Source organism: Pteronotus mesoamericanus, unplaced genomic scaffold (assembly GCF_021234165.1).
Source record: "Pteronotus mesoamericanus isolate MK-2021 breed Mesoamerican mustached bat unplaced genomic scaffold, CSHL_Meso_final contig_68, whole genome shotgun sequence".
NCBI lineage: Eukaryota > Metazoa > Chordata > Mammalia > Chiroptera > Mormoopidae > Pteronotus > Pteronotus mesoamericanus.
Genome location: NW_026555234.1, coordinates 21,879,345 through 21,906,037, shown reverse-complemented (window position 1 = coordinate 21,906,037; position 26,693 = coordinate 21,879,345). Strand labels below are relative to the sequence as shown.

The following is a 26,693-nucleotide window of genomic DNA, read 5'->3' as shown; positions in this document are numbered from 1 at the left end:
CCACAAAATAGTTGAAGGTGTGGATGAGGAACTGAGGGAAGAATTCAGGATACGGATGTTACTCTAATTTTATCTACAGTAAGGAGATGAGATTTTGGAATGAGGTGTGATGATGGAAGGAGCCTTTGTGAAGTAAGGCAGGAAGAAGGCTAATTAGAGAACTATTGGACGGTGTTTGCTTCAGCCAGTTTGGTCAGAGTAAATGCAAAAGGAGTGATCTGCGAGGAAGATGACAGCGGGGAGGGCCCTGTGCCGCCAGGCCCGCTGAGGCGTGTCCAGCCGTGGAGTGATCAAGCAGGCAAAGGGCTGTTCCTCTCATAGGGTCCAGTACGATCCCGTTAACTCATTTGAATAAAATACAGAAAAACAGAGATTACAAGAAAAATATGATAGATTGATTTCACAGCATTATCCAGTTTTCAAAATGAATTTAATTTAAAAACTGACCTTCACGTGATTTGTTTTCGCAAGAGCCGAATGTAACCAGTGGTATCTTTTTATTCATGGGTGCTGCAGGCCCATCTTTACCTTTGAGATCTATTTGCCCTCAGACCGTGCGTTTTTATTTGGAGCTGAAACATCTGAAGCCCAAAGGAAATGGACAGAGGCAATAGCTAAGGTATTTAAATATTGTGTTATTATTACCCTAAATCCAGAGAAGGGGTCTCAACCTGGGGTCTGTGGTTGAACTTAGAGGTCCACGAAAGTTTTGCATCAGATTCTGAGGAGTATGTCCATACTTCATTATGTTTGCAAAGGTTGTAATCAGAAGAAGCTAAGAGCTACCTTCCTAGAGCCTTGAGCAGAAAAGAAATTAATATAGGACCTTGGGGAAATCATTCTTCAAATAAAGGTCACGCTTTGATGATTAGTATTTTTTTTAGTATTGTACAGTCATTTCTGTGCATGTCTTTTTATGGGTAGCTACCTTATTAATGCTCTACACAAAGGGACGTGGACCAATTCAGTAAAAGATGCAAATGAAGACAAACAGAGGGGGTTGACAATTTGGAAAGTACCACATATTAGCAATGAGAATGTTTTCCTGTTCCAATTTTATATGTATCAAGAAAAATGGTTTAATGTGCTGCCATTTGAAAATACATTACTAGCTGTTCAGTTTTAAGAATGATAGCAAGTTTAAAAAATTAACTTGAAAATTTGGGTTACTTCGAAATCCTTAAAATAGAAAAACAGAGGTAAATTTTCCACCTTCCCTCATATCTGTAGATAGGGAAGGGACTTCCTGTTTTCACTGTCTTTATTACTTTTCTGTATTTGTTTTAACAGCACTTTGTTCCCTTTGTTGCTGAAAACTTAACAAAAGCTGACTATGATTTGATTGGTCAACTCTACTACAAAGACTGCCAGGCACTGGATCAGTGGAGAAAGGGCTGGTTTGCAATGGACAAGTCTAGTTTGCATTTTTGCCTTCAAATGCAAGAACAGGAAGATAGAATGAACTTAAGAAGACTGCAAGAGCTAAGTAAGATTTTATTTTCCCCCTCATCTCATATTTTTGGACACAATATCTTATTGCATATGGAAATGGTAGCTTTTACATAAAATTATAAGGGTTCACTCTCAAACATATGGCTAAGGAATATTAATAATTATGTCCTTATGTGTATTTAGTAAAATATACTTAAGAAATATGTTGATGCTTTCCTCCCTCTAGCAATCAGCACAATGGTTCAAAATGGGGAAAAAGTGGATATCTTGCTCTTGGTAGAAAAAGGAAGGTAAGTGCATTTTTGTCTCTAACACTTATTGTAATCTAGGGTGTGGGGTATTTTGGCTGTCTCGTTGGGGAGGAATCCATTATTTTATAGCATGCTAGACATTTTCTGGAGTGTGCGTATGTGTGTTTTTATATACTCTTCAGTAGAAAGAGTACACCAGTGAAACTCGCATGTTTTTATATTTGTTATGACAACCTCAACATGATCAATTATTGTACTTTTCTGTAGGCCTAGATCCCTTTGGGACATTCCCATTTAAATATTTGGAAGTGCTTTGGTAGTTGCAAATATATTTCCAATGTAGGTATATGAGGAATAAATAATATCCTGAATTATTTTTGCATGTGTGTCATACATAGTTAATTTATTCACATACTTCATATATTTCAATAAATATAAAGCATCTGTGCATCAAATACTGCTACAGCTATTGAGGGTAGAGTGATAATAAAACAGACATCGTCCTTGCTCTCATGAAGCCCGTATATGCTATTGGGGGAAATAGAATAGAAGCAGGAAAAAAATGACCTAGTATTGTGTCCATCAGTTTTAACTGGCTTAAAGAAAAATAAGGTAGAGAGAGAGAGAGAGGGAGAGGCTAATGGAGCAGTATTCTGTTTTAGACAGCAGGGTAAGGGAAGATACCTTTGATCAGAGATCTGCATAAAGTGAAGAAGCAAACCATGCAGCAGTCTTAATAGTGTTCCAGGCACAAGGTCAAGGGTATTTTAAAGACCCTAAGAGTGTATTGTATTTGGCATGTTGAAGGTCTGCAGGGAAGCTGCTGTGCCTGGGGAGATCTGAATGAGCGGGAGAGTGGGAAGAAATGATTTCAGAGATATTCCTGGGCCAGACGATGTGGGGCCTTACAGGCCATGATATGTGTGAAGATTTGAATGTCATTCCAAGAATGATGGCAAGCTGCTCAGTTTGAGAGCTGGCAAGTGGGATGATCTGACATGTTTGTAAAGGACTCTTCTGACTCCAGATGAATAGTCTCTTGGGGGAAAGAATACAAGCGAGTGCCTAGTTAGGATGCTGTTGCAGAGGCCAGGTAAGAGCCGACTTGTCTAGTAACATGTTTTGAAGAGTGGTGAGGTATATTGAGAAGGTACAGATGAGGGGATCTGTGGATGGGCTCGATGAATGTAAGAGTCAAGGAGGACCCTAATGTTTTTGGCTGGAGGAATAGTAGCAGTAGATCAAGAATTCAGTTTTGTAAGTGATAGCTTTGGGACATGTATTTGATAGCAAAGTGGGGCTGGTAAGTGGGTATTTGCATACACAAGTGTGGAATTAAGTGGAGAGGTAGGTGGAGATACAGACCTGAGAGTCATCAGCAAACTGGCTGAGGACCGGGCAGCTTCACTGAGAGAAAGGGTGGATGAAAAGAGACGTAAGCATGTAGTCCCAGCGTTTTCACTATTTGGAAGTCGAGAGGAAGAGGATGATCTAGGAAAAGAGCCTGGGAAGGAGCCGCTAGGGTCATAGCATAGCGGTTAGGAAGGTAATAGTCTCTTGGACAGGATGTTTTTTCTTTGCTTCTTATCATTTGTTTTAAAATCCTTTAATAACACCAACTCTGAATGTTTAGCTCTATAAGAGTACAAAATTTGCAAAAATATGTACATGTTACAGTATTAAAATATAGCCGAATCAGCCTCACCCTGGTTGTTTTGCTTGCCGGTGACAAGAATAACAGCTTCCAACCGTTATCAGAACCTGTCTTTCCTTCAGGTTCTTGGGAGGACATCAGCAGCTTTGGCAGCAAGAGTATTGCTGATTAGGTCTTTACGTCAGAGTTCATTTTTTCATTTACAGGCATAATGAGGACTTTGTACTTTTACTTATTTATTTCTGGGATTTTTTCGTGATAGTTTAAATTCCAACTTTTAGTACCAGATGATGGTTTCACTCTACTGCCAGAGTGCTGTTAATTATATGCTCAGCAATACTAATGGGGGAGTATTATGTATAGATAGTGTTACATTATTAAAGTACTAGCACAAGTGCAGTTTTTACAGTCATTTGTTCATATTTATGGAATGTTTGTTGCCTGCCACCTCCACAGCAGGAAAAGATAGTCAAAAATATCCTGAGTTCATAGAGCTTATGTTTTTAAACAAATAAGCAGTGACTTACTAGCTGAGTTTATTCTATTTATTATTTATATACATTTTCAGGTTACTGTAGTCAAGGTATTTTTCTACCATTTTCAGTCTAAGAAGGATATGACCGGTGGTATGGAAGTTTTAATTGAAATGTAGCAAAACTGCCCTGGCTAGTCTGGCCTGCTGGACTGAGTGCCCACCTGCAAATGAAAGGGTCACTGGTTGGATTCCCAGTCAGGGCACAGGCCTGGGTTGTGGGCCAGATCCCCAGTTGAGGGCGTGCGAGAAGCAACCACACATTGATGTTTCTTCCCCTCTCTTTCTCCCTCCCTTCCCCTCTCTCTAAAAATAAATAAATAGCCCCAGCTGGTGAGGCTCAGTGGATTGAGCACGAGCCTCTGAACCAAAGGGTCGCTGGTTCAATTCCCAATGTAGGGCACATGCCTGCGTTGCAGGCCAGGTCCCCAGCAGGGGGTGCGTGAAATGCAACCAAACATTGACATTTCTCTCCCTCTCTTCCCCTCTCTAAAAATAAATAAATAAAAATATTTTTAAATGTAGCAAAACTGGATTAGTATTCCTCAATAGGAGGAATTTTTACTTACTGTTTATTGTTTATGTAGCACACTCATGGAGGAAAGACAGGGGAGCCAGAAGTTTTGTTACCTTGTCACATCTTGACTTTTCCCCTGGACTGTAGGAATCAGGAATATATGAGTTCAGATTATATCAGAGTTCAGGGAATAGTTGAAAACTGATGGAATTCCAAAATAATGGTCAAAGCTACTTAATCATGTTTTTGTTAGTAATTTCGAAGTTCTTTTTTTAATCTACTTGTGTTAGTAACAAGTTATCCTGAAAACATATTTACAAACATGAAGAACAAGAAATGTACCAGGATAGGAGTGGGAGAAATACAGGTCACAAATATAAGACCACATTATTTTCCTTAAATCTCTTTGAATAGCTGCCATACTAAATGCATCATTTGAAACAATTGTATTTATCATGTTTATATCTTGATTTCATTAGCTTTTCCTGTTTTCTGCAAGTCAGTATTCTGATAACAGTAATACAGTGATGAGAATGCATAGAATTTACCATGTACCAGATACTATTTTAAACACTTAAACAGCATTCTTGTGCCTATATCATTTTGAAGAGAATAATTCATTTGAAATCAAGATTAAGGTCAATTGGTAACTTAATCTAAAGATTTCTTTCTTTTTAAAACAAATGCTAAGTGTTAATTTACTAGTATTTTTGTACAGATCATTCTCAAGAATTTAGTCAACCAAGGTACCCAGGGTCTAAATAAACAGTAAAATTTCAGCATTTTCTTAGAAAATAAAATTTTTAATACAGAACTTAAAAGATATTTTATTAGAAAAAAATCTATATTCATACCATACATACCTAACTAAAGATGAATCAGAAAGAAGAGCGGTCAGGAGTGTGAAGAGAGCCAAGAACAAGCCTAGGGTCTTGATGTCTGCAGGGTTATGAACCCTACAGAACAAAGAGTATGCAGGTGTTTTTGCACCTGGTACCTTTTGTGGTAAAAATAGCAGCTCATTTGTATCTATGTAGTTACACACATATATACATGTTTATGTACATATATGTATTTATGCACATACATATATTATGTAAATAAATGGACTTGAAATAGGGAAGAGTGGGAAAACAGCAGGTTTGGGAGGCAATCTGGAAGATAATGTGTTTGATTTTAGACATGTTGACTATGAGTTGCTTAAAAACATTGAAGGAGAAATTGCTAGGAGAAAGTTGTATTTATGGATCTGATGTTCGTGTAAAGGTTAATGGGGTGCAGATAATATTGGGTTGGCCAAAATGTCTGTTGATTTTTTTCCATAAGATGGTTCTAGTAGCCTTTAGTTGTCTTTAACTTAATTGGAAACAATTTTGTTAGATTGTGTTGTGACAGCTGTCATATCAGTGTGCATTTTAAAACTTATCAAAATTGATAAATTTTTGTGTAGCCATTTTAATACTGAAGATGGAAAAAATGAGCAACATTTTCAGCATATTATGCTTTGTTATTTCAAAAGAGATAGAAATGGACCTGAAACGCAAAAAGAAAAGAAAAAGATTTGTGCAGTGTATGGAGAAGGTGCTGTACCTGATTGAATGTGTCAAAAGTCGTTTGTGAAGTTTCTTTTTTCTTTCTTTTTAAATTTATAAATCATGTTTATTCTACTACAGTCGTCTCAGTTTTTACCCCTTTACCCGCCTCCACCCACCCCACTCCCACAGTCAATTTCTTTGTCTAGTCCCTTCCCCTTCTTTCCACCATTGTCCTCTTTCCCCATCCCTTCTGGTCACTTTCAGTCTGCTCCATGTTTCCGTGCCTGTGGTTTATTTTGTTCGTTAGTTTATTTTGTTGAATAGAGTCCACTTAGAGGTGAGATCATATGGTAATTGTCTTTCATCAACTGGCTTATTTCACTTAGCTTAATATTCTCCAGTTCCATCCAGGTTGTCACAAAATGTAAGAGTTCCATCTCTCTGTCTTTCTTTCTTTCTTAAATGCAGATTGATTGTATTTATTTTTTAAATGTAAAAGTTAATTATAAAATATTAAAATAATTTAAAAGCATTATAAAGTCTCAGCAATTAAACCAACATGACACCAGCACAGAAATAATCAAGTAGATCAATGAAATATAATGAACATTCTAGAGACAAACATATATATCCGTCTAACAATATATGATTAAGTTGATATTTCAAATCAATGGGTAAAATAAGGCTTATTCAATAAATAAGGTGCATGGACCACTATTACTTGAACTAAAAAATATATAGAGCCATATTGCATGCATTATACAAGAAATATTCAGGTGAGTTAAAAATCAATATGTAGGATCTAAAGAGTTTTAGAAGAAAATAGAACTAATATTTTTCATGACCTGAAGTAAAATATTCAAACCCAGAAGCTATAAAGTAAATATTAACAATATGACTATATTAAATATTTAACTATATAGTAGTATACATATAAAAAAAGTTAAAGGACAAGGGATATAATAGAAAAGTATTTGCAACACATCTAAAACATGGTTAATAGGTTTTTGTTGTTGTTGTTGTTTTTGAAAAAAGTTCATGCTGGAGATTTGTCCCTGGATGATGCTCCACGGTTGGGTAGACCAGGTGAAGTTGATAGTGATCAAATCAAGACATTAACTGAGAACAATCAGCATTATGCCATGTGGGAGATAGCTGGCATACTCAAAATATCCTAATCAATAAAGTTATTGGTGAAAATGAAAAATGTGTCTTTTATTTTACAGAAAAGAACACATGGACTTTTGGCCAACCCAGTAGATTTCTTAATCACCCGTTTATAGAAGGAAGAAGGAGAAATCACTTAAGGAGAGTCTTAGAGTGAGGAGGGAGGGAGTAACATGTTGGATCCTTAATAAATGCACATCATTTTGGAGGCAGGGCAGTTGTCTGGAAGAGTAGCTATCCTGGAATATTAAGCTAGTTTACTCAGGGAGTGAATCAAGAAACTAAGGGGAAATGTATCACAAAACCTAGTGATTTTCAAGAAGGAAGGAGCAGTCAAAAACTGTTGGGCGCTGCCTGGTGAGAACAGGTACTCCATCAGTAAGTGATGCTGACTCTAGCCGGTGACTTTGAGGAGAGGGGAAGGGATAAAGCAGAAACTGGATTCGGTTAGGCTGGGAACTGAGTGAACTGAAACAGCTGGTAAGAATAGCTTGTCAAGGATGTCCCGGGGTTAATACAGTTATTGAGGCAGAAGGGATTTGACCCAGAAAGGGAAGGTGTGTGCAGTTTGTTTTTAGATGGCTTGAACTTATGCAACCTTAAATTTTGATGAGAAAGAGGCACAGAAGTGGATAGATTTAATATGTAAGAGGGAGGACAAGAGAACAATTATAACAGGAAGAGAAGAGGAATTGGTGGATGGTTTTGGATGTTGGTGGCTTTCTAGATTGGGTGGTAAGATGCTGACAGACACCAATCTGATGGTGTTCAGTTCTTGGCAGAGTAGGAGGTTCAGATGACCCCTGAGCATTTGGCTTGGCTGACTTCACCACCAGTGGCTGTATCATTTACCAAGATGAGGAATACATATTCCCTCCCAGTGCTCAAACAAGGCCTGTTAATTATCGATGCGATTGTTTTAATACCATGTCCAAATAAGAGAATTTCATTACACTGCCCTCTTTCTCATCTCTCTTTTGATCTATGAGCCCCTTGGGAAATGACTGTAAGCTAAAGTAGATTGGGTTACACTTGTCAATGACAGATAAAGTTCTGGGTTTAGGAAATAAGACAACTTCCAATTATTCATGTTGATGGCATATAGAGATAGTGAGTAATTGAAAGAGTGGCTGTAAGCTTAAAACTTTTTTTTTTTTTTTTTTGGCTAGTAAATGCTAGAGCCAGAATTGGGAATCATAAATAAATATAATGAATTTATTTTACAATTTTCCCTGTCCTTGTCTACCTTTGATTAAAGTGCTAAAATATATTACTGTTCCTTAAAGGCAAGGAGGAGAAAGAACCCTCTGAACTGGAAAAGTTCATAAATTGATAATCATCCACTGAATATAGTCACTATTTAGATATATATTGTAATCTTCATGGTAATTTTCTCTATATGCATAGCATGAGTGCCTTTAGACAGGAAAATATTGCAATAATATTTTCCACACCCAGAGCATTTTTGCTCTAAAAAACAATAAACAGAAGGTGTTCCAGATGGTGTCGCTTTAATGTGTATTCTTTGTATACTTTAAAAATTATTATTTTGGAAAAATAAAGCTTTCTTGATTACACTTAAGGGTTTCTGGCATGCTCTTTGGTGCTGTTACTGGGACTGGATCCTGTCCATTTCTTTTATGCCTTAATCAGAATTTCTGTATGGAAAAAAAAAACAACCCAGAATCATGCTTTTGAATATCTGTTGTTTGGCTCAATGCTCTGGATTACAAGGTCAGAAGGCGTTTTCCTGGACAATAGGTTATATACTCACTTTAACTGGAATTTTAGTAGATTACAACATTCTTTTCTTAAAATTTGAGAACTTTTTCTGCAGTTCAGACCACACTTTCTGTATATCTCTTTCTGATAAATAAGCTGCAGTGTTCACCCTCTTCATATTAGATAGCTGCATAACCATTTGTCAAAGACACCTATGATTAAGCTTTTACTGAAAGGTTGTTGGAATGGATACAGTAAACATGAACAAATAACTCAGCTGTTATCAGAAATCGAAAAGACTGGTGTGTGTTTTTGGGTTTTTGTTTTGTTTTGTTTTGTTTTTAAATTCCTTGGTTGACCTATGGTAAAGCGTAATGCACTTAGTGGTTCCAGAGCCTGACTACGTTCAGTTTTAATTGCAAGCTCCAGACATAAAGCAGCTCACACTGGGGAATAAACATTTTATCAGTATGTTCCACAATTATGAAACAGACTACTTTTCTTAATTTAGGAGATTAACACACTAAGTTTAAGATTCTTATTTTATATCAAGTTACTACGTGTGATATTTTCCCGCTTCTTGAATTGTGTTTTCTATCAGCCATGTTAGCAATACCCTGGAGGGTGAATTATCTCAAAGTGGTTTCTAAATTGTGCATGTAATTGCAAATTAAACAGTAGCCGATTGCCCACAATATCGGCTTGACTGCTTTTGTAACTTTCTGATGATTTAATTTGAAGAGATGGTTTAATTTGAATGTTGCCAAGGTAAACAAGAGATTCTCCTCTCTCATCACCCCCATAGGTTTTGCAAAAAGAGACGATTCAGATTTACCTTATGAAATGATATTATTTGTTAAAAGAAAATTGTGATATGTGACTATTTAACAAAAGGTGGATTTAAAGTATATATTATTTGCTGGAAATTTTATCTCAATCACTTTAAAGCCCCTTCTATGTACTAAGATATAAGCTCACAAACAAATAAGTTAGATATGATGTGAAAAAACACAAAAGAATGAGAAGATCCCTTCTAGATAGAAAAATAGGATCAGGATAATGTTTTGTTTGGTTTTTAAGAGAAGTATTTTTAACTGGATCTGGGATTCTTAGATTGAATTTCAGTAGGAAGAAAATCAGGCGACTAAAAGACTAAGGTATTCCAAGAGGTGGCAACAAATGGATTCAGAGAAATAGGATGGACTAGGGAACAACTTCAGCTCAGGTTGGCCTTAACCTTAATTTCTTGAGGAGGGTGCATGAACCAGTGGGCCTAGAAGACAGATTGATAACCGTATCTATTACATTTATTTAACAACTTGCATTGTTTTGGAAAAGATTGCAGGCCCTTTACAAGGGTACAGAGGTTCTTTTTAAAAGGGTATTTTAAAACTATGTTAAAAATTAGTTTTTAAATGAGGACTTGGATTCTTTCAGCAGCCAGCGGAAGACTTTAAGGCTTTGAGGGGACTCGAAACAGCGCCGTGTCTCATCTCCCTGTAGATAATTGCCTAATAGTGTACAGAGATGCTGTTGCAAAGTGGAGACCTTGCCTTTCTCAGAGAGTCAGGTGCCTTGACATTTTTTATTGGTATGTGGGCTTCAGAAGCAACAAGCTGCTTAACATTAACATTTTCTGCTATGTTACTTTTGTGACGCAGCCTCTGCATGGACAGATTTCCTTAGTAATTGTTTGCCTGTTTCTGGCCAAATTCCATCTCTATGCAGCAGTGTCTTAACTGAAGGTGGGGGGAAAATACTATATCTCTATAAACTAGAATGAGGGTAATTTAGAGATGCAATGACTAAATAAAATTTTCCAGACTCCCGTTTCTGGCCGTGAAGAAATAGCTTTCCAAGTACATGCCCTCTCAGTTTGAACAACTAGAAAAGTGGATAAAATACATGAGCCAGCTAGTTTCAGGCTTTGGGACAATTTGTTGGGAAACAAATGAAGTAAGACTCAAGATCACCTTAGCTTCCTGTCTGTAGGCATGTTTCAGGCCATGGCATAAGGAATGGGGAGACTCAAGCAGAATCTGGTGGTTTTGCTGCATCAAAGAGATAGAAACAGGAGTTCAGTGAATCTGTCATCACTAAACTTTGGAGGATGGAGTACCAGCACAGAGGGTGAGATGTAGAGAAAGCGTTTCAGAAATCTTCATAGGAGTTCACTTTCGTCTTGGCTCAGTGGTCATCTGTGTATTTGCAGGGTGAAACCGCAAGAGGCCAGGAAGACGTAACTCTCATGGTTGTGCCAGGAGTCAAACAATTCACAGAGCTTAGGCAGTATTGGGGTACGTTCACATTTCACCCAGCCATGGTAGACAGGCCTCATTAAACACAGAGGGCATTAGTAAAGATCCCAGAAATGTAACTCCATGGTATCAAGGCCAAGCCAGCCCTAGAGTAAAGGCTGCTCTATTTGTACCTGATTAAGCTTACAAAATAGACCTCCAAAGGATCAGCTTCTCTACAGGTACTTAATTACTGGCCTGGGTCAGATAGGCAAAGGATGCCAACACATTCTAAGGGAAGACAACACAGTCCTGCCACTCAGTTTAACACTCACCAAGTTTTAGCATATGCTGAAAGTGACTAGTGATGTGAAAAAGCTGCAAATCGATTGATAGGAACTGACCTGGAAATGGGAAAGAAAATGGAATTAGCAAAGAATCTAAACAGTGACTTTTAAATATTATAAATATTTTCACAGATGTAAAGGAAAACACAAACATCACAAGAAAAAATGGATAACTAACTAAAGAACCAACTGGAACTTCTAAAGCTAAAGAATACAGTATCTGAAAAAAATTTACTGGATTGGTTGAATGTAAGAATATACTCTACATAAAAAAAAAAGAATTAATGATTTTGAAGGCACGACAAAAGAAAAGATCAAAACTTAAGCACAGAGAGAAAAGACTAAATAAAATCACCACTAAATAAAATCTCAGTGACCTGTGGGACAGTATTAAGCAATCTCAGTATTATTAGAATCCAAAAATGAGAGAAGAGAAAAATGGATTAAAAACTTTCAGTTTGATAAAAACTATAAACCCATATGTTCTAAAATCAACATACCTCAAGCATGATAAAGACAAAACACATCAAGACATATCGTAATCAAATTCCAGAAAACCAGTGTGAAGTTAAAAGTCCCAGAGGAAAACACACATTAAGTATAGGGGACAAAGATGAGAATGTCTTTTTTAGAAACAATGGAAACCAGCAGATAGTATAGTTAAGTCTTTCAAAATGCTGGCAAAAACTTAAAAAGAAAAAACAAAAACCTCAAGGCAAAATAAGCAGACTAGTGGCTATTAACCTATGCTCTATTCAACAAAAATATCTCCCAGAAATGAAGGAAAATGAAGTATTTGTGGGCCAAATAAATGCTGGCTTACACTAGAAGATTTGTTGGTTATGTTTTTTGTTTGTGTGGGGTTTTTTTGCATAACTTTTTAGGGTATTATCTTTTTCAATCATTTTTGTAGAGTTTGTTAGCTGTTATTTGCTTCTTAGTTGTGTTTAAAATGTTATATAAGTGAATTTATTTTTATACATATTTATTGGTTCTATTATTTTTGAAGATACTGCTGGTTCTTGTTAAGTAGACTAGCCTCAGATATGATAGACTATACTTTGTGATTACTATATTGCAATTTTGAGAAAATTGCTTTTATTAGTCCTGGGACTTGGTTTTTGGGTTGTCTTGAACTGTCTCGATTCATTATAGGATATTGGGATTTTTTTTATATAGCTTAGAGTACCCTTTACATTTATGCTTGAGAAATGGGCAATAAGAACAATGATCTCTATAAGTAGAGTTCTTCAAAATAACCTCCCATATTTTCAAGATGTATATGAATGTTTCTTTGGAATTCACATTCAGAAATGTAAAATGGTTGTTTGGGAACACTTGAAGTCCCCCACTTCACCAGCATTTGTGTTGGAAATATGTTTTGATGGCTTGTTCAATGTGCACAGAGTCCAGATAAGCTTCGGAGAGGAAAGTTGTTGAACTGATGCTGTTAAATGTCAGACATACGCTGAACTAGATGATACACTTTAGGATTCAATCCTTGACAAGTTGACTCCGGAGTTAACTTGTCATTCATTCTACCCCTCACTAGTTCACAAGGAGACAGCTAAACTTGTCATCATGGGATTTCTTCTGACTGCAAAGGAAGTTTGAAGTTTGAAACATTCATAGTTAATGGCAGGATTCTACTGGTAGTGTGGGAGGGCCATTGCATTTTTGATTTTTTTCACTACTTGCTGAAATGCCCACTGTAGTACTTTGTTTAAAAACAAACAGCTTCACATATTTTATATCAAATTTAGAGCTTAATCATAAGGTTAAAAAGATATTATGATTTAAAATTAAAATCTTCTGTCTACCTAAACTTCTGAATTTAGCAAGAGGTAATTTCAGTTAGGTCTAGCAGTGTAAGGGCTTGATATTTCTCAATTTCATTTAGACAAATATTCCCATACTTTTAAGCTAAAGATGATGTCAGATAAATGAACATGCTAAAGCATGTCAGGAATATTAAAGTAGCAGAATTCTTGAGGAAGAAAACGACAAAACCTGGAGGTCAGGGCTGCTATAGTGATGCTGGAAAATAAAAACAAAAGATAAAGATGTCAGAAAGCACAAGATGAAGATTACAGACATTAATGAAGTACTGGTAGTTACAGCAAGTTCCAAAGACTGTGTGTGGTGAGATGCCAGTAACTTTGTCTCCTTAGAAGAGCATTTCAAGAAAAGAAACAAATGGGGAAAAAGGCCTTTTATTTTGATTATAAATTAAATTAGGGCCAGTTAATTATCAGGAAAATAAGATTACCCTGCTCCCAAAAAACAACAAAAACCCCACAGTGACCCAGCATTTATGCAGCTCATTCCCTTCTCTTTGGTTGAATCCAAAGTAGCCCTCTCATAGTTGGAAATTTAGATTAAATGTTTTTACTTTGGTGTAAATACATATACATAAATATGTATACATATACATAAATATACATAAATACAGCGGTGATTACTTTATCTTGTTTTTCAAATCAGTTTTTATATCTAGTGATTGGACTTTACAATTACTATGTACCTACTAAATGTCAGGCACTGTGCTGATGACTGAAGCGACTGAAATGCTTACCTTGCTCACCTGCGTGACATTTGGAGTCTAGTAGCTAAAATAGTCTCAGCCCTGGCTGGGTGGCACAGCTGATTAGAGGGTTGCCCCAATACCCCAAGGTTGCAGGTTTGATACCCTGTCAGGGCGCATACAAGAATCAAACAGTGAATGCATAAATAAGTGGAACAACAAATTGACGTTTGTCTTTCTCTCACCGCCTCCCCATTCCTGTCTCTCTCTCAAATCAATACATAAAATATTCTCAAACATAGATTAGGTGGCATAATGGAGGGCAGAGGAGCTGCTCCGGATTAAGAAGGGGCACCTGTAACAAACTAAAGCCCAGCAGGGACACAGGTGTAGAGTGTCGGGGAGGGTCACCTGGAGTACACCTGGGGGAAGATTTGGAGTTGCCAGCCAAAGAGCAGGAAATGTTTATTAAGTATCTGTTACGCAGATAAGGAGATACAATTTCTTAGAGTGACACGAGTGTAGGGGAATGGCAAAGTACAAGGGGAAGGATGAGCCACGTCATGAAGACCTTCTTGTTTTGAAAACTCCAGAGCTGAAGAAGAACAATGATCAAGAAGTGATGTCTTTAGCTTTACCTTTTAAAAAGATCATCAGGCATCCCCAAAGAGAGGATTTAGAGAATTGGGAAAGGCATTCCATGCGGAGGGGTTTTACTGATTTCAAGGAACAGTAAGGGCCTGAAATAAGGCGATGTTGAAACAAAGAAGAGGCAAAATGAATATGTTAGGGACCTGGAACCAACTGCATTTTGTGATTGAATTCATGTGACAGTGATGAGGTGAGGGGTGGGAGAGACTAATTTACAATTAATCCTAAATTTCTGGTAGGACAGGTGGAGCATTGTAGGACCAGCTTGGAAGGAGGAGGCAGAGGTTTGAGATGCTTATGGCACATTGTGGTGAAGGTGTCCAAAAATTAATATAACTTAATATTATGGTTTATTATTATTCATTTTACTTGTATCCAGTGCCAAGATAGGTGCTATTATTATCCTCGTTTTCCCAGTGGTGAACATAGGGCCCAAAGAGGGTTGATAACTTCCCCCAGGTCACAGAGGAAGTGAGTGTAGAGCTAAGAGTTTGATTTCTGGAAGCGATCGAATTGCCTACTCTCTGCTGTTTTAAGCTTTTGCTTTTTGATTACATGGAGGTCTGGTTTGTAAGACAAAATCACAGCCTGGAGCTAGGGATTTGGGAGTGACTAATTTACCCACAAGGGACGGAACCGTTGTCCTGGAGGACAGGTCCCTGGCGAGGCCTTGGCGTTCATGTGAGCTCACTGAGGGTCTGCCTTCATTTTCTGAAAGAGTAAGTGAGCTCGGAAAAGAAAGATAGGTGGAAGAGCCAAAAAGAATGGTGCTACAGAGCCAAATTGGGTGAGATTTCCCTTTTTAAGAAATGAAATCATCAGCAGTTCTAAAATTTTGAAACATATAGCCACATACATCCAGTGGAAGTCACTGGTGGTTCTTACCAGAACAGTTTCAGTTGATTTGTTCAGAAAGAGAGTAACAGGGGTTGGGACATGAAAGGAGGTGAGATCCCAAAAAGTCAGAGGCCTTTCTCTGCTCCAGGAGGGATGTGAGTGTGCAGGAAAAAGAGGCGTTTCGAGTGGAAGCTGATGGCAGATGGAGGGTTTTTCTTCTCATGGGTGAGATGAGATCACAAGAATATGGATTTAAGGATCATTTGTCTAGAAGAATTTTTTTTTAGCAAAATTATAATTTGAAATGCTTTTAAACTTTACAGGACGTTATACATCCATGGGCACACCAAGTTGGATTTCACAGTCTGGCATACTGCAATTGAAAAAGCAGCAGGTACAGATGGTAATGCTTTACAGGATCAGCAGCTCAGCAAAAACGACGTTCCCATTATCGTGAACAGCTGTATAGCATTTGTTACACAGTATGGTAAGTATCACAGAGGTTTTATTCAACCCCTGGAACTCGTAGTGTCATTCTTACTGTTTTTAAGTGGTACCTCCATTGGACCGAATTAGAGCCTTTTATATTTGTAAGCACATCAGTGAAAAATAAAAACATAGTCACTTCAGTTAAATGCCATTTTTCTCCCAGTAAAACTCATTTAAATTCTATAACTTAACTTTTACCATTTTCTTCTTCCTTTACGTACATAAAAATTTAAATAACATATTGAAAGAATCTATATTGTAAAATGTATATTAAAATAGATTAAAGACTATTTTGCAGATGTTACAAGCCCATAGTAGAGTCTAGGGGAATGCAGTGTGCTTCGTGTCTTTAGAAGCAGTAAACTCTGGGATGATATTGAAGAGAATTTACTTTTTTAGCATGTATACAATTATGTATGTATTTCATTTACTGTGCTATTGGTCACATGTTTATAATTAAGAGTCATGGCTATTTGTTGTAATATAGTTTTGACTTAATTGTAACTTTTTTAATTACTGTGCAGGTTAAAAACAAAAACAAAAACTTGAGACCTACATGATCCAGCTTCATTTTAATATGCTATGGTAGTGTCTTTGGTATCCCCGAAAAGTATAAAAGGATGCCTTTATTCTTCCTGTTTATTTCCAAATTACCATGAATTCTTCTAATTCCTTCTTTATTTTACAGATTTCCTTAATACTTTAGAAGGTAGAAATTTCTTAATTCTATATTTTCAATTTCTTTAAGTGTATTTTTAATATAAAAATGTTTATACCTTTTAATCTGTAGATTATGCCACTGAGTTAGCTTATAAATTCAGAGGCGAGTCAAAGGATTGACCTGGTACTTTGGAAGGGGCAGTAACTTTTTTGTTTTCCTAAAATTAAATTAGAAATATATTTTGGTGTTTTTAATTTGGGAAGAAAATATTGTCAGTGAGAGAGCTGCAAGAAAATATTGGGTTATTAGTTTGCTGTGTATGTATCAAGTGTCTGTTGTGTACCAGCCTCTGATCTTGGTGCTGGAAATAGGGCAGGGGGAATAGAGAGTTAAAGTTGAGTCCACAAGTCACATGTTTCTTCATGAGAACTGAGTCATGCATTTTCTGCATGAGAACTGACAATAAACTGATATGTAACAAAATATCAGAAATAACAAAAGCTATAAGGAAAATTTTTGGAAATTCATAAATGTGTATATTAATTTAGTTTTACTAAGAAGAGTGCTATTTTAATTATTTATACTTATTTAAGTATATAACTATACTTGTAACCAAAGTATAATTATCATTGACACTAAGATTTGTTGTGTTAAATTCTATATCTACTCTAATTATGTGTTTAATCACTTTATGTGGACACTACTCTCTGAAGTTTCTTCCCATGATAGTATGTTGATATATATCCTATCAGCCATACTCATCTCTTTATTTGGAAGTGGGGGAGAAAGAAGGTTATCATCTTCATTTTATTAGTTGTTCAGTATTAATGCATTTGCATTTTGCAGGTATGAGTGAATTGCACACACATTATGTTTTGGAAAGAGCATAACCTCATTGGGAATTTTCACATCATGTTAGTTTCATAGTGGCATAGAGTCTTTCTAAAGCTGAAAAAAATGATTAAAATAACTTGATTAGCTCCAGTGTATACAATTTAGTTTTCTCAAGGGAAATCAGAACTTACTTTGTGATGTTTATTTGAATTTAAAATCATTAAGCATTAGATTGTTTTCAACTAAACTTCATATATCTATTTTGTAACCTAACACAAGGTACATTAACTTGCATATTAAAGTAATAAAGCCATTGAAAGAGTCTTTATTTTTTTTAAATTTTTTTAATGAGCAGAACATGGAGAAACCCCCAACCTTATTAGCAAATGCCCAGTGATTACAGGATGCAGTTGGTCATCTTAAAGCTTTAAGGTCACACTTATTTTGAACTTCCTAACATTTGGGTTAAAATTTGATGGCCAGTTTTTTTGTGTTCATTATGTCAATGTTTGAACTCGACTGAGTTTACAGTATAAATTTTAGAATTTTAATTTTTAAACTGAGTTACAGTTCTTGGGAGGGATTAATTTATGTAAACAAAATTATGTTCAAATTCACATTCAGTTAACTTACTTGATTACCAACTATTAGAAATTAATTCAGATAGGAACATAGTACCTCATAAATGTAGTCACAGTTATTTTTTGTAGAATTTGTTTGTTCTTGCATTAAGTAGTCACTTATTGAATACCTACTTAGTTCTCCTAGGCACTATGTAACTGTTATTTACAGAGAATAAGCATACCCTTGCCTTCTAGGATTTTACAGATTCGTGGATCAAAGACAAACAAGTGGGTAGACAGTTACATCTTAAGTGTACAAAATTGTATGGTAGAGAGGTTCTGGGGTGGGTACAAGCCTCCATGTGTGTAGGGGTAAATCTCACCCAGAGTAGACATGGAGGGCTTCATGGGTGAGCCGGCACCTTCCACGAGTCTTTTAGGAGTTAGTTAGAAGAAAGAGAAGGAAGCTGTGTGTGCCCATGTGTGGAGTCATGAGGGGCGTTTTCTGTTCAGGGAACTTTGTGTATTGAAATGTGCCCAGAAGTTAGTGTGAGAAGAGGGGATAGATAAAAGAGGCAGAAGGGTAAGGAAAATTAAAGGAGGGTCTATATGGCTTCATTAAACCCTCAAACTTGCCTTGTAAGCAGTGAGAGTGAAGATTTTTAGGCACATGATAACACCAGTGGACCTGTATCTTAGATCACACTGTCATCATTTCAAGACTGACTGGATGGGGCACAAGAATAGGGACAGGGAGTTGTGAAAACAGGGTGGAACTGAGTGCACAAAATAACAGCCTGCAGGATGGAAGAAGAGGGGAGGTTTGAAAGTGAGGTCATGCTGGAAATATCTGTGTGACATAGTATGTATTTTTAATGTGGTAAGTGAGAAAGAAAAGTTCTGACTTGGAAAGGATTGGAGAGAAGGAAGTCCCATGTATTGAGATACAGGAACAAAACAAAGAACATTTTGAGATTGGGAGGTGTGTGTTGAGATTTGTGTGTGTGTGTTGCATGTATATGTATATTAAATATATTTACATGTGTTTGAAATCTTAAAATTAAAACCTGGATGGAAAACTATTGAGTTAGCCAAAAAGTTGGTTTAGTTTTTTCTGTACAAGTGGCTCTAGGAGTGCTTAGTTGTCTTTAAGTTCATTTGAAACAATTTTGTTAGATTGTATTGTGACAGCTGTCAAAACAGCAGTGCATTAAAAAAACATCCAAGTTGGTGAATTTTTGTGCAGTCATTTTAATATTAAAGATGGAGGAAGATATGCAACACTCTTTTGGCTTATTATGCTTTATTATTGCAAGAAAGTTGAAAACGCAACTGAAACACAAAAACGGGTTTGTGCAGTGTATGGAGAAGGTGTTGTGACTGATTGAGCATGTCAAAAGTGGTTTGCAAAGTTTCTTGATACTATTGACATTGTGACCAAATAATTTTTTTGTTGTGGGGCTGTCTTGTGCATTGGAAGATGTCTGGCAGCACCCCTGGCCTCTACCCTCTAGAAGCCAATAGTGGGAGATAGCAGACATACTCACAGTATCCAAATCAATCAAAGTTATTGGTGAAAATGAAAAATGTGTCTTCTTTGTATGCAGCAGTTAAAGCAATAAGTTTGGGTGGGTTTATCCAGAGAGTTTTGTGGGGAAGTAGGGAGAGAGAAAGATTCAGGTTGGCTTCCTGGAATCACCAGTAAATACTAGATGAGCAGAAGAAAGGGAAGACTGGCAGAGTAGCCACAGAGGAAGGGGGGGTATGACATGATGCCATGAAAACCATGAGATTAAAATAATTTTAATGGGGACTCATGGAGTGACAAAAACTGCAGAGGATTCTCATGAGATAAAAACTGAATAGCATGTAGTATATAGTTGTCATTGATATTCTCGATGAAGATTGTCCTAATAGAGCGGGAATTGGGCACAGAATGTGTAGTTAAAGGATAAACAGTGATGTGAGATGGTAGAAACAATAAATACAGGAAACTGAGCTTAGTTTTGTAAGGATGAGAAACAAGAGACCAGGGAGGGCTGGGGTAAGGGCGGATTTTTTTTTTCATATCATCAGTTTTGTTGCCATCATCATCATCACGCCTGCTTATCCTAACCACTGCTGCTTTTCTTATTTTATATGGGGCACTTGACAAACCAATAACTTCATTTAAAAAAAAAAGAATACCCAGTTCTCTATCTAGAAGAAGGTGAAGGTGGGAACAGACAGGCATTAATATACAAATATGAGGGCAGAGGGTTGAGGAAATGTATACGAGAGAGCCTCACTTTTGTCAGTAAAACTGGAGGCCAGTTTGTATTCCAGGGGACTAAGCAAAGTTAGGGCAGCTGCTATGGAAGGACAATTTAAAAAGATACTGCAAAGAACTGGGAAAGGGCTGACCAGCGTCTTGCTAAAAGCCGAGGCTGGAATATTTCTTCAGGTTCACACTGTGAATACTAAAATTAGGGAGGCAGGCTTTTCCCCCTCATACATGATTCTGTCAGTTCTTAGACAATGATTTTGTCTTGCTCATCATCCCAACGCAAAAATTTGTTCAATTTTTAAGATATCAAAGTGGATTTTGATTTTAGATTTTTGTTTCATATAACCTTTTTATTTTTAAACAAAGGTTTAGGGTGCAAATATATCTATCAAAAGAATGGTGATCCTTTGCATGTAAGTGAACTCCTGGAGAGCTTCAAAAAAGACGCAAGAAGCTTCAAACTGAGAGCTGGAAAACATCAGCTTGAAGATGTGACCGGTGTGTTGAAAAGGTTTCTGTCTGACATTGATGATGCACTTCTTGCTAAGGAGCTCTATCCATACTGGATCTCTGCTTTAGGTAATACATGTAGTGTAAACTATCATGAACGCTTGCCTTTAAACAGATAATCAGATTTTTCAAACTCTTCTTTGAGATTCGGAAAATGTAATTGAAGGGGAAAATGGACATATGACTCAGAAGAAATTGTGTAAATAGCAGGAGTTGTTTGTATCTATCTAAAGAGGGATTTGTAGTAACAGTTGCTAAGTAATGTTTCATATACCTAGTTTTCAGTAGATTTCTTAGTTCTTACTCTGCTTGAACTTGGCAAGTGTGATAGTCAAGTCCATTCATGCTATTAATTTCACATTAAGATTAAAATGAAAGGTTTACTATAAGATTGGTTTACTACATGGTCCTTTTGGCTTTCCTCCAACATTTACTCTTCCTGTTTGGAGTACATAATGACAATTTTTACTCCTTATTCATTTCCTCTGGATGGTGTTTAATGAAATTAAAAAGCTTTGCTTCAATGTAAGAGAACCTATTTAAGAAATGACCCTAGAAAAACAATAAAATGACTAATTTGGCCAAAGTGACTTCAGTAAATTTGTATTTCTATCCATTAATTTAAAACAACTCCCTTTATAGAAATATTACAACAATAAAATCTTTAAAACATAAATGTTGCCTTTAATCCCATCTTTGTAATAGAGCTTTTTATTTTTACATTTTATTTTATAGTCTTTGCCTGCATCTATAATTTATATATGTCTTTATTTTATTAAGAAATCTCAAATATTTTCAGTGCTTGCAAAGTGATTTTCAATCTTCATCTTTTCCAGGTTTTATTTTATTTTTCTTATTATTCAATTATGCCATAATTTACTAATATATTTCTTTCTTGCATATTTAATATGTTTTAAGAATTTGGGGGGGGAATAAACAACCTTAAAATTGGACAGTAGAGTATTCCTCAACTTTTTTTTCCTTGAAAATACTTATTTATTCTAAAACATAAACATGATATTTGAAAGGATTAATTTTGAAATGATGTCACAAAACATCCACAATTTAAAAAAGTATCCTAGGAATGACCCTTATTAGTGCCAGCCAGAAGAGAGTAGTACTGCTATTAAAATAAAGCTTTTCACAATGAACCTAATTCAGAGTCTTTTATTTGCTTCCTGATATTTCTCAAATCACAAGAAGAGTTGATTGTATAATTTTCTGGGATATAAAATATGGAATTAGATGATACATCTCCTTAAGCCCTTGCCACCCTCATTTTGTTTTAAAAAGATTTTATTGGAATTTATGAAGTTATTTATAGTGTCTATTTTATAAAGACTTACAGTTTGTCTTTATTATAAAAGTAGTTATCAAAAATCTGTGAGAAATACGCTTTTGCTACAGCTTCCAATTCAATGACAAAGATGCCTTGAATATCAGTCTCTCTGGAAGAGGCAGTTGGGGAATGGCAGCAGGCGTTAGAGAGGAATGTATTCACCTCTCACTTGGACATGAATTCTTTGAGAATTGACTTGGGGAAGGCTTTGAATACTGAGTCAAATAGTCTTAAAGTCCTTCGGTTTTAAACCCAGTATAGTCCTCACCCTGACTTTTCAGATGTGCTCTGTGTTGGGTCTGACAAGGCTAAACCAGAACTCTCCGGGCGACCTCATGAGAGAGCTCTCTCGGGTCCTATGCAGCCCATGCTTATAGGCAAAGGCAAAGGGTGCTTCACAGACGTAGCACCTGCTTATACCGTAGGTGTTCTGTTCTGAGAACACTATGAAATCTTCTTATCACTGAGGCCAGTTGAATAGTTCATTATATTTTCTGTGTGACCTGAACTCTAAAAGTTTCACTTTTTATTTGCCTAAGCTTTATTTTGAAAATATCATTTATTTTGTTTGTATTTGTTTGTGAAAACATGCTATATTAACATGATGTCTCATTACAAGTGTAGTAGTATTTTTTATTGAATAGCTACAGTCACTCCTACAGTTAGAAACTGCATGACATGAGGGTAAATGTTTGGATTATACAAGAGATGATAGTTACTTCTTAATTCATTTCCAGTATAATCTCTCAATGTCATTTGGGTGTTTGCCCCTCTTGCTTTTAGAGAATCATTCATCTATCAGTGCAGATATGTCAATATGATGGTGTTTACTTTTATAGATCTCTGTGCGGGCTAAATCAGTATAAAAGGACTATAAGCTGCAGTTTTGAATAGGAGTGTATTTCAAAACTGTGTCGCAGAGTTTCTTATTTCACCAAGGATCCTAACGCCCTTTACAAGTGACCTTGTACTTTCAAAGAATCATTAAAGTGCTGCTGGCTTTCTGAGAATAGAATAGGTAGGGCTAAACAGAAAATGAAAAAGTCTTGTTTCCAAAGATAGTTGGTGATTGTGAGGAAATGTATAGGAGTGAGCAAAAGCAGGTTTACGGTTGCATTGTGACATTCTTTTAAGTTAATAAAGCAGTCATAATACTCATAACCTACATGTCTTTTTTCCATACAAACAACTGGAAACCTCTTTTTGCCAACCTCTGTATAAGTACAATCCCCTTTGAAAGTCAGCAGAAATTATTTATTTGAAGAAAGTCTTTTATTTCCCCTGTGAGTACTACACCAAACCATCACTACGCTTCTTCTGGGACCTAGAACTTCAGGGGTTCCTGTGTCTAATTTCTCCAAGTACTTGACTTCCTGGGGATAGGAGAGTAGAGGGTGATTCTTTCTGGTCCTGTTCTCCATGACTAACCAAGTTCTGCCCACGACTAAGGCAGAGGGTCCATCCTCCTCTAAGTCAGTATCTTGGTCATCAGTGCCTACGTGTGACGGCTTCTGTTGTCCCCTTTCCTTTTCCGGAGTTGAAGATATCAGGACAAGTACAATTTCCTTTCCATGCGTCTGCTGGGTAACGCGTAGTTCATAGCTCTGGAATGGTTTTAGTTTGGGAAGATTTTTGTGATTTCACAAGGGACAAAGGAACAGAAATGTTTTCAAATACAAATAGTGAAATTTCTCCATAGCCAGAGTTAAAATACTTTTGGCTTATCTTTTCAGTTTTCACTCCATTTTGAGTTTTTAATGGAATATATTCCTATTAGGTGAAGTTCTGTGGTCTGTGAAATAGAAGATAAAATACAACCCTGGGCTTTAAAGGTGCTTATTTTTAATTACAAAGTATAAGAACTATAGCATATAGCCATGGGATGTTTATATAGATAATTTTCCAGAATTGTAGAAGTTTAATATTTTTCTATTGAAACTTGGTTGTATCACTTAGTAAAAAACAATTGTGAACATCATTTTATAATACTGTTAAAAGGCAAATTTGTAATACAAATTTGTAGGCCTAACGTGGTTTGTTTTTTTTTTTAACCTCTAGATACCCAAGATGACAAGGAAAGAATTAAAAAATACGGAACATTTATACGTAGTCTTTCAGGGGTCAACCGAGCAACATTGGCAGCTATAATTGAACACCTTTACAGGTGAGTGGATTCATGAATTTTCTAGTTTATTTCAAACATGGCACCTGATTTCTCCAAGTACTTGACTTCCTGGGTTAACCTTCTACCTGTGACCACGAATCTTTCACTGTATCTTAAGAATGGTTTCAAAATGAAAGTCCCATTAAACTGTCACTGCAGTGTCTCTTTCTGTAATTAAGATGCATTTTAAATAAATAGCAGTAGAGAGTTTCTTAAAAGAATTAAAAGTAATCATGTACAGCATCCTGAAGTGCATAAGCAAGAATATGAAAACTCATTTAAGAAGGGAGTTGGAGAAGGGAAGAAAGCGCAGTGACCAGAATTCTATAGCAGGGATCCATCTGTGAGCCTGGCAGCGCCCCATCATGGACTCTTCCTAGACTCTCATTTCTTTATCATCGGTTTTATCTAACCAGACTCTAATTAATGTTGGTGTCAGGCTGTTGATCAAATGAGGGAATTTTAGAAGTCAGAAACACTTTCTGTGTCAGGGCGTGTAGTCACTTGCTTCGGGAGGATAAAAGGAGTGTGATGGTAGCTTGAGAAGCGATCCCTGAGGGAGGAGGACGTTTGAGAGTAACCTTTTATGTTAAAATGGATGGTTTGTTTTGCTATCAGCGAAAATTATCACAGAGACTTTATTAAATGTAAATCTTGCGTCAGGAATATATTGTGGTAGCTACGTGAATGGGTGCACCACTTCCTTGAATAAATTTCGACGAAACTTAATTCTGATCAAAGTACTTTTTTGGAGTCTGTATTCAGAAATCCTCCACAATCTATCTTTTCTTGTCATTTTTTCCAGCCACCACTTCCCATGCATGTAAACTCCATTACTTTAAAGCTGATTTTCATATTGCACCATATAAACATACTCATACAGCTTATATAGTCTTATCTCAAAGCCTATGAGACATTGGGACAGATTTTTTTCCTTCAAAAATTTTAATAGTGATCAGGAGGCTACAATTTATTAATATTTTAAACATTGAGTTTTACATCATTTTTATAATTCTTAACTCAGGTTTGAATTTGAGATAACAAGTTCCTTCCCGTCCCTGCTCCCTCCCTCCTTTTCTTCAACGGACGTATATATTTTAGCTTCTGTTGTGTACAAGGCAATGTCTTTTCAGAGTCCATGTGAACAGAAATATTTGGTAATAATACATAAGTTACAAAAATGGTCTGAAGTCCGCAGTTCCTGCACTGAGCACCAAGGAGCCTGGGATGGCACGGTGAGACACAGGGTGCCGCGGGGCCTTTGATGTGCTTTAAGGGAGCACACAGCCCAGCATCATTGGGAGACATTTTTAATACAGAGACTTTTATCACGAGCCATGGACTTTTAGAGGAGGGATTGAGTCATTCATTGTGCCTGGAGGTCCAGGGGATGCTTCAGATTTAAAGAGACATGTGCCATTCAGGCATGAAGTAGTGATAAGTATAAGAAATGAGCAAAGGATAGTTTCTAGGAAACAGGCGTGCTAGGAGACGAGCTGGCTTGCAGCTGTCTGGCAGGAAACTGAAAGGCTCAGTCAATCACGCAAAAACATTTGGACCTTATTCCTGTAAGGGATAGGGAATGACTGATTAAATCTGTTTTAGGATAATGACCCCTGTAAGGGGATGGGTCAGGAAGAGGTTGGAATAGAGGTGGAGAAACTAATTAGGAAACAGTTTGCTTGGACTTCTGATGAGAAGGCCTGGGTGAGAAGAGACAGAACAGGCTGAATAAGGAACACTGGGGAATGCTAGCATGTGGGGGCTGAGAAAGGAAGAAAAGGAAAATACTATATTGTACTTTAGGCAGAAATGAAGGCAGCTACAGAGAGTAAAAAGAGATAAAGAATACCAGAGGAAAATGCTTTTGCAGAGGGAAGTCTCAAGCAAGGTGAAAATGTTTGATAGTATCATCAGAAGTTTGAGGTCAGTTCAGATAAGGTCAAGTTGATTGAGCATTTAATTCCATCCTTACCCTAGAAAAAAGATTACTTCCTCCATGACTAACATTCCCTTAATTCCATTCACCAGATATTTATTATGTACTACAGTGTGATTAAAACAAATCTCCAACTGTGAGATGCTTTGATTCTAGTAACAGTCAGACATGCAGATAAATTTTCCACGTGTTCGCAGCATAGTGTGATAAGAGTACAGAAGTGGTTTTGAGAGGGGTGTCCAAAGTTATGACATTTCTTCTCTATCAACTTGTAATTCCTTGTGCATCTTGTAGATCATGTAGAATGAATGCACTTGCTCCATCTCTGCTATGCAATTTGGCATTTTATTGTTTCTCATATATAGCTGTCATTTTTACTCACTTTTTCTTGTACCTACTAGAATCCCTGTTCTTGCAGACAAGTGTACCTACTTTAACCTTGCTTTATTCTTTTGATGGAGTTGCTCTCCCTTGTTTAGTATGTTTCCTAAACTTGGCAGAT

The 26,693-nt window shown here is 36.6% G+C and overlaps 1 protein-coding gene across 2 annotated transcripts in view; it reads left to right on the top strand.

Annotated features, from left to right (window-relative positions):
* ARAP2 (ArfGAP with RhoGAP domain, ankyrin repeat and PH domain 2) overlaps nt 1-26,693 on the top strand; it is a 142,850-nt gene that overhangs the window by 70,076 nt on the left and 46,081 nt on the right. For both annotated transcript variants that reach the window (XM_054582025.1, XM_054582024.1), the window contains exons 16-21: nt 517-619; nt 1,291-1,486; nt 1,679-1,742; nt 15,750-15,913; nt 20,606-20,818; nt 24,147-24,252. In XM_054582025.1, coding sequence (XP_054438000.1) covers nt 517-619; nt 1,291-1,486; nt 1,679-1,742; nt 15,750-15,913; nt 20,606-20,818; nt 24,147-24,252 — 846 coding nt within the window. The remainder of the gene's footprint in view (nt 1-516; nt 620-1,290; nt 1,487-1,678; nt 1,743-15,749; nt 15,914-20,605; nt 20,819-24,146; nt 24,253-26,693) is intronic.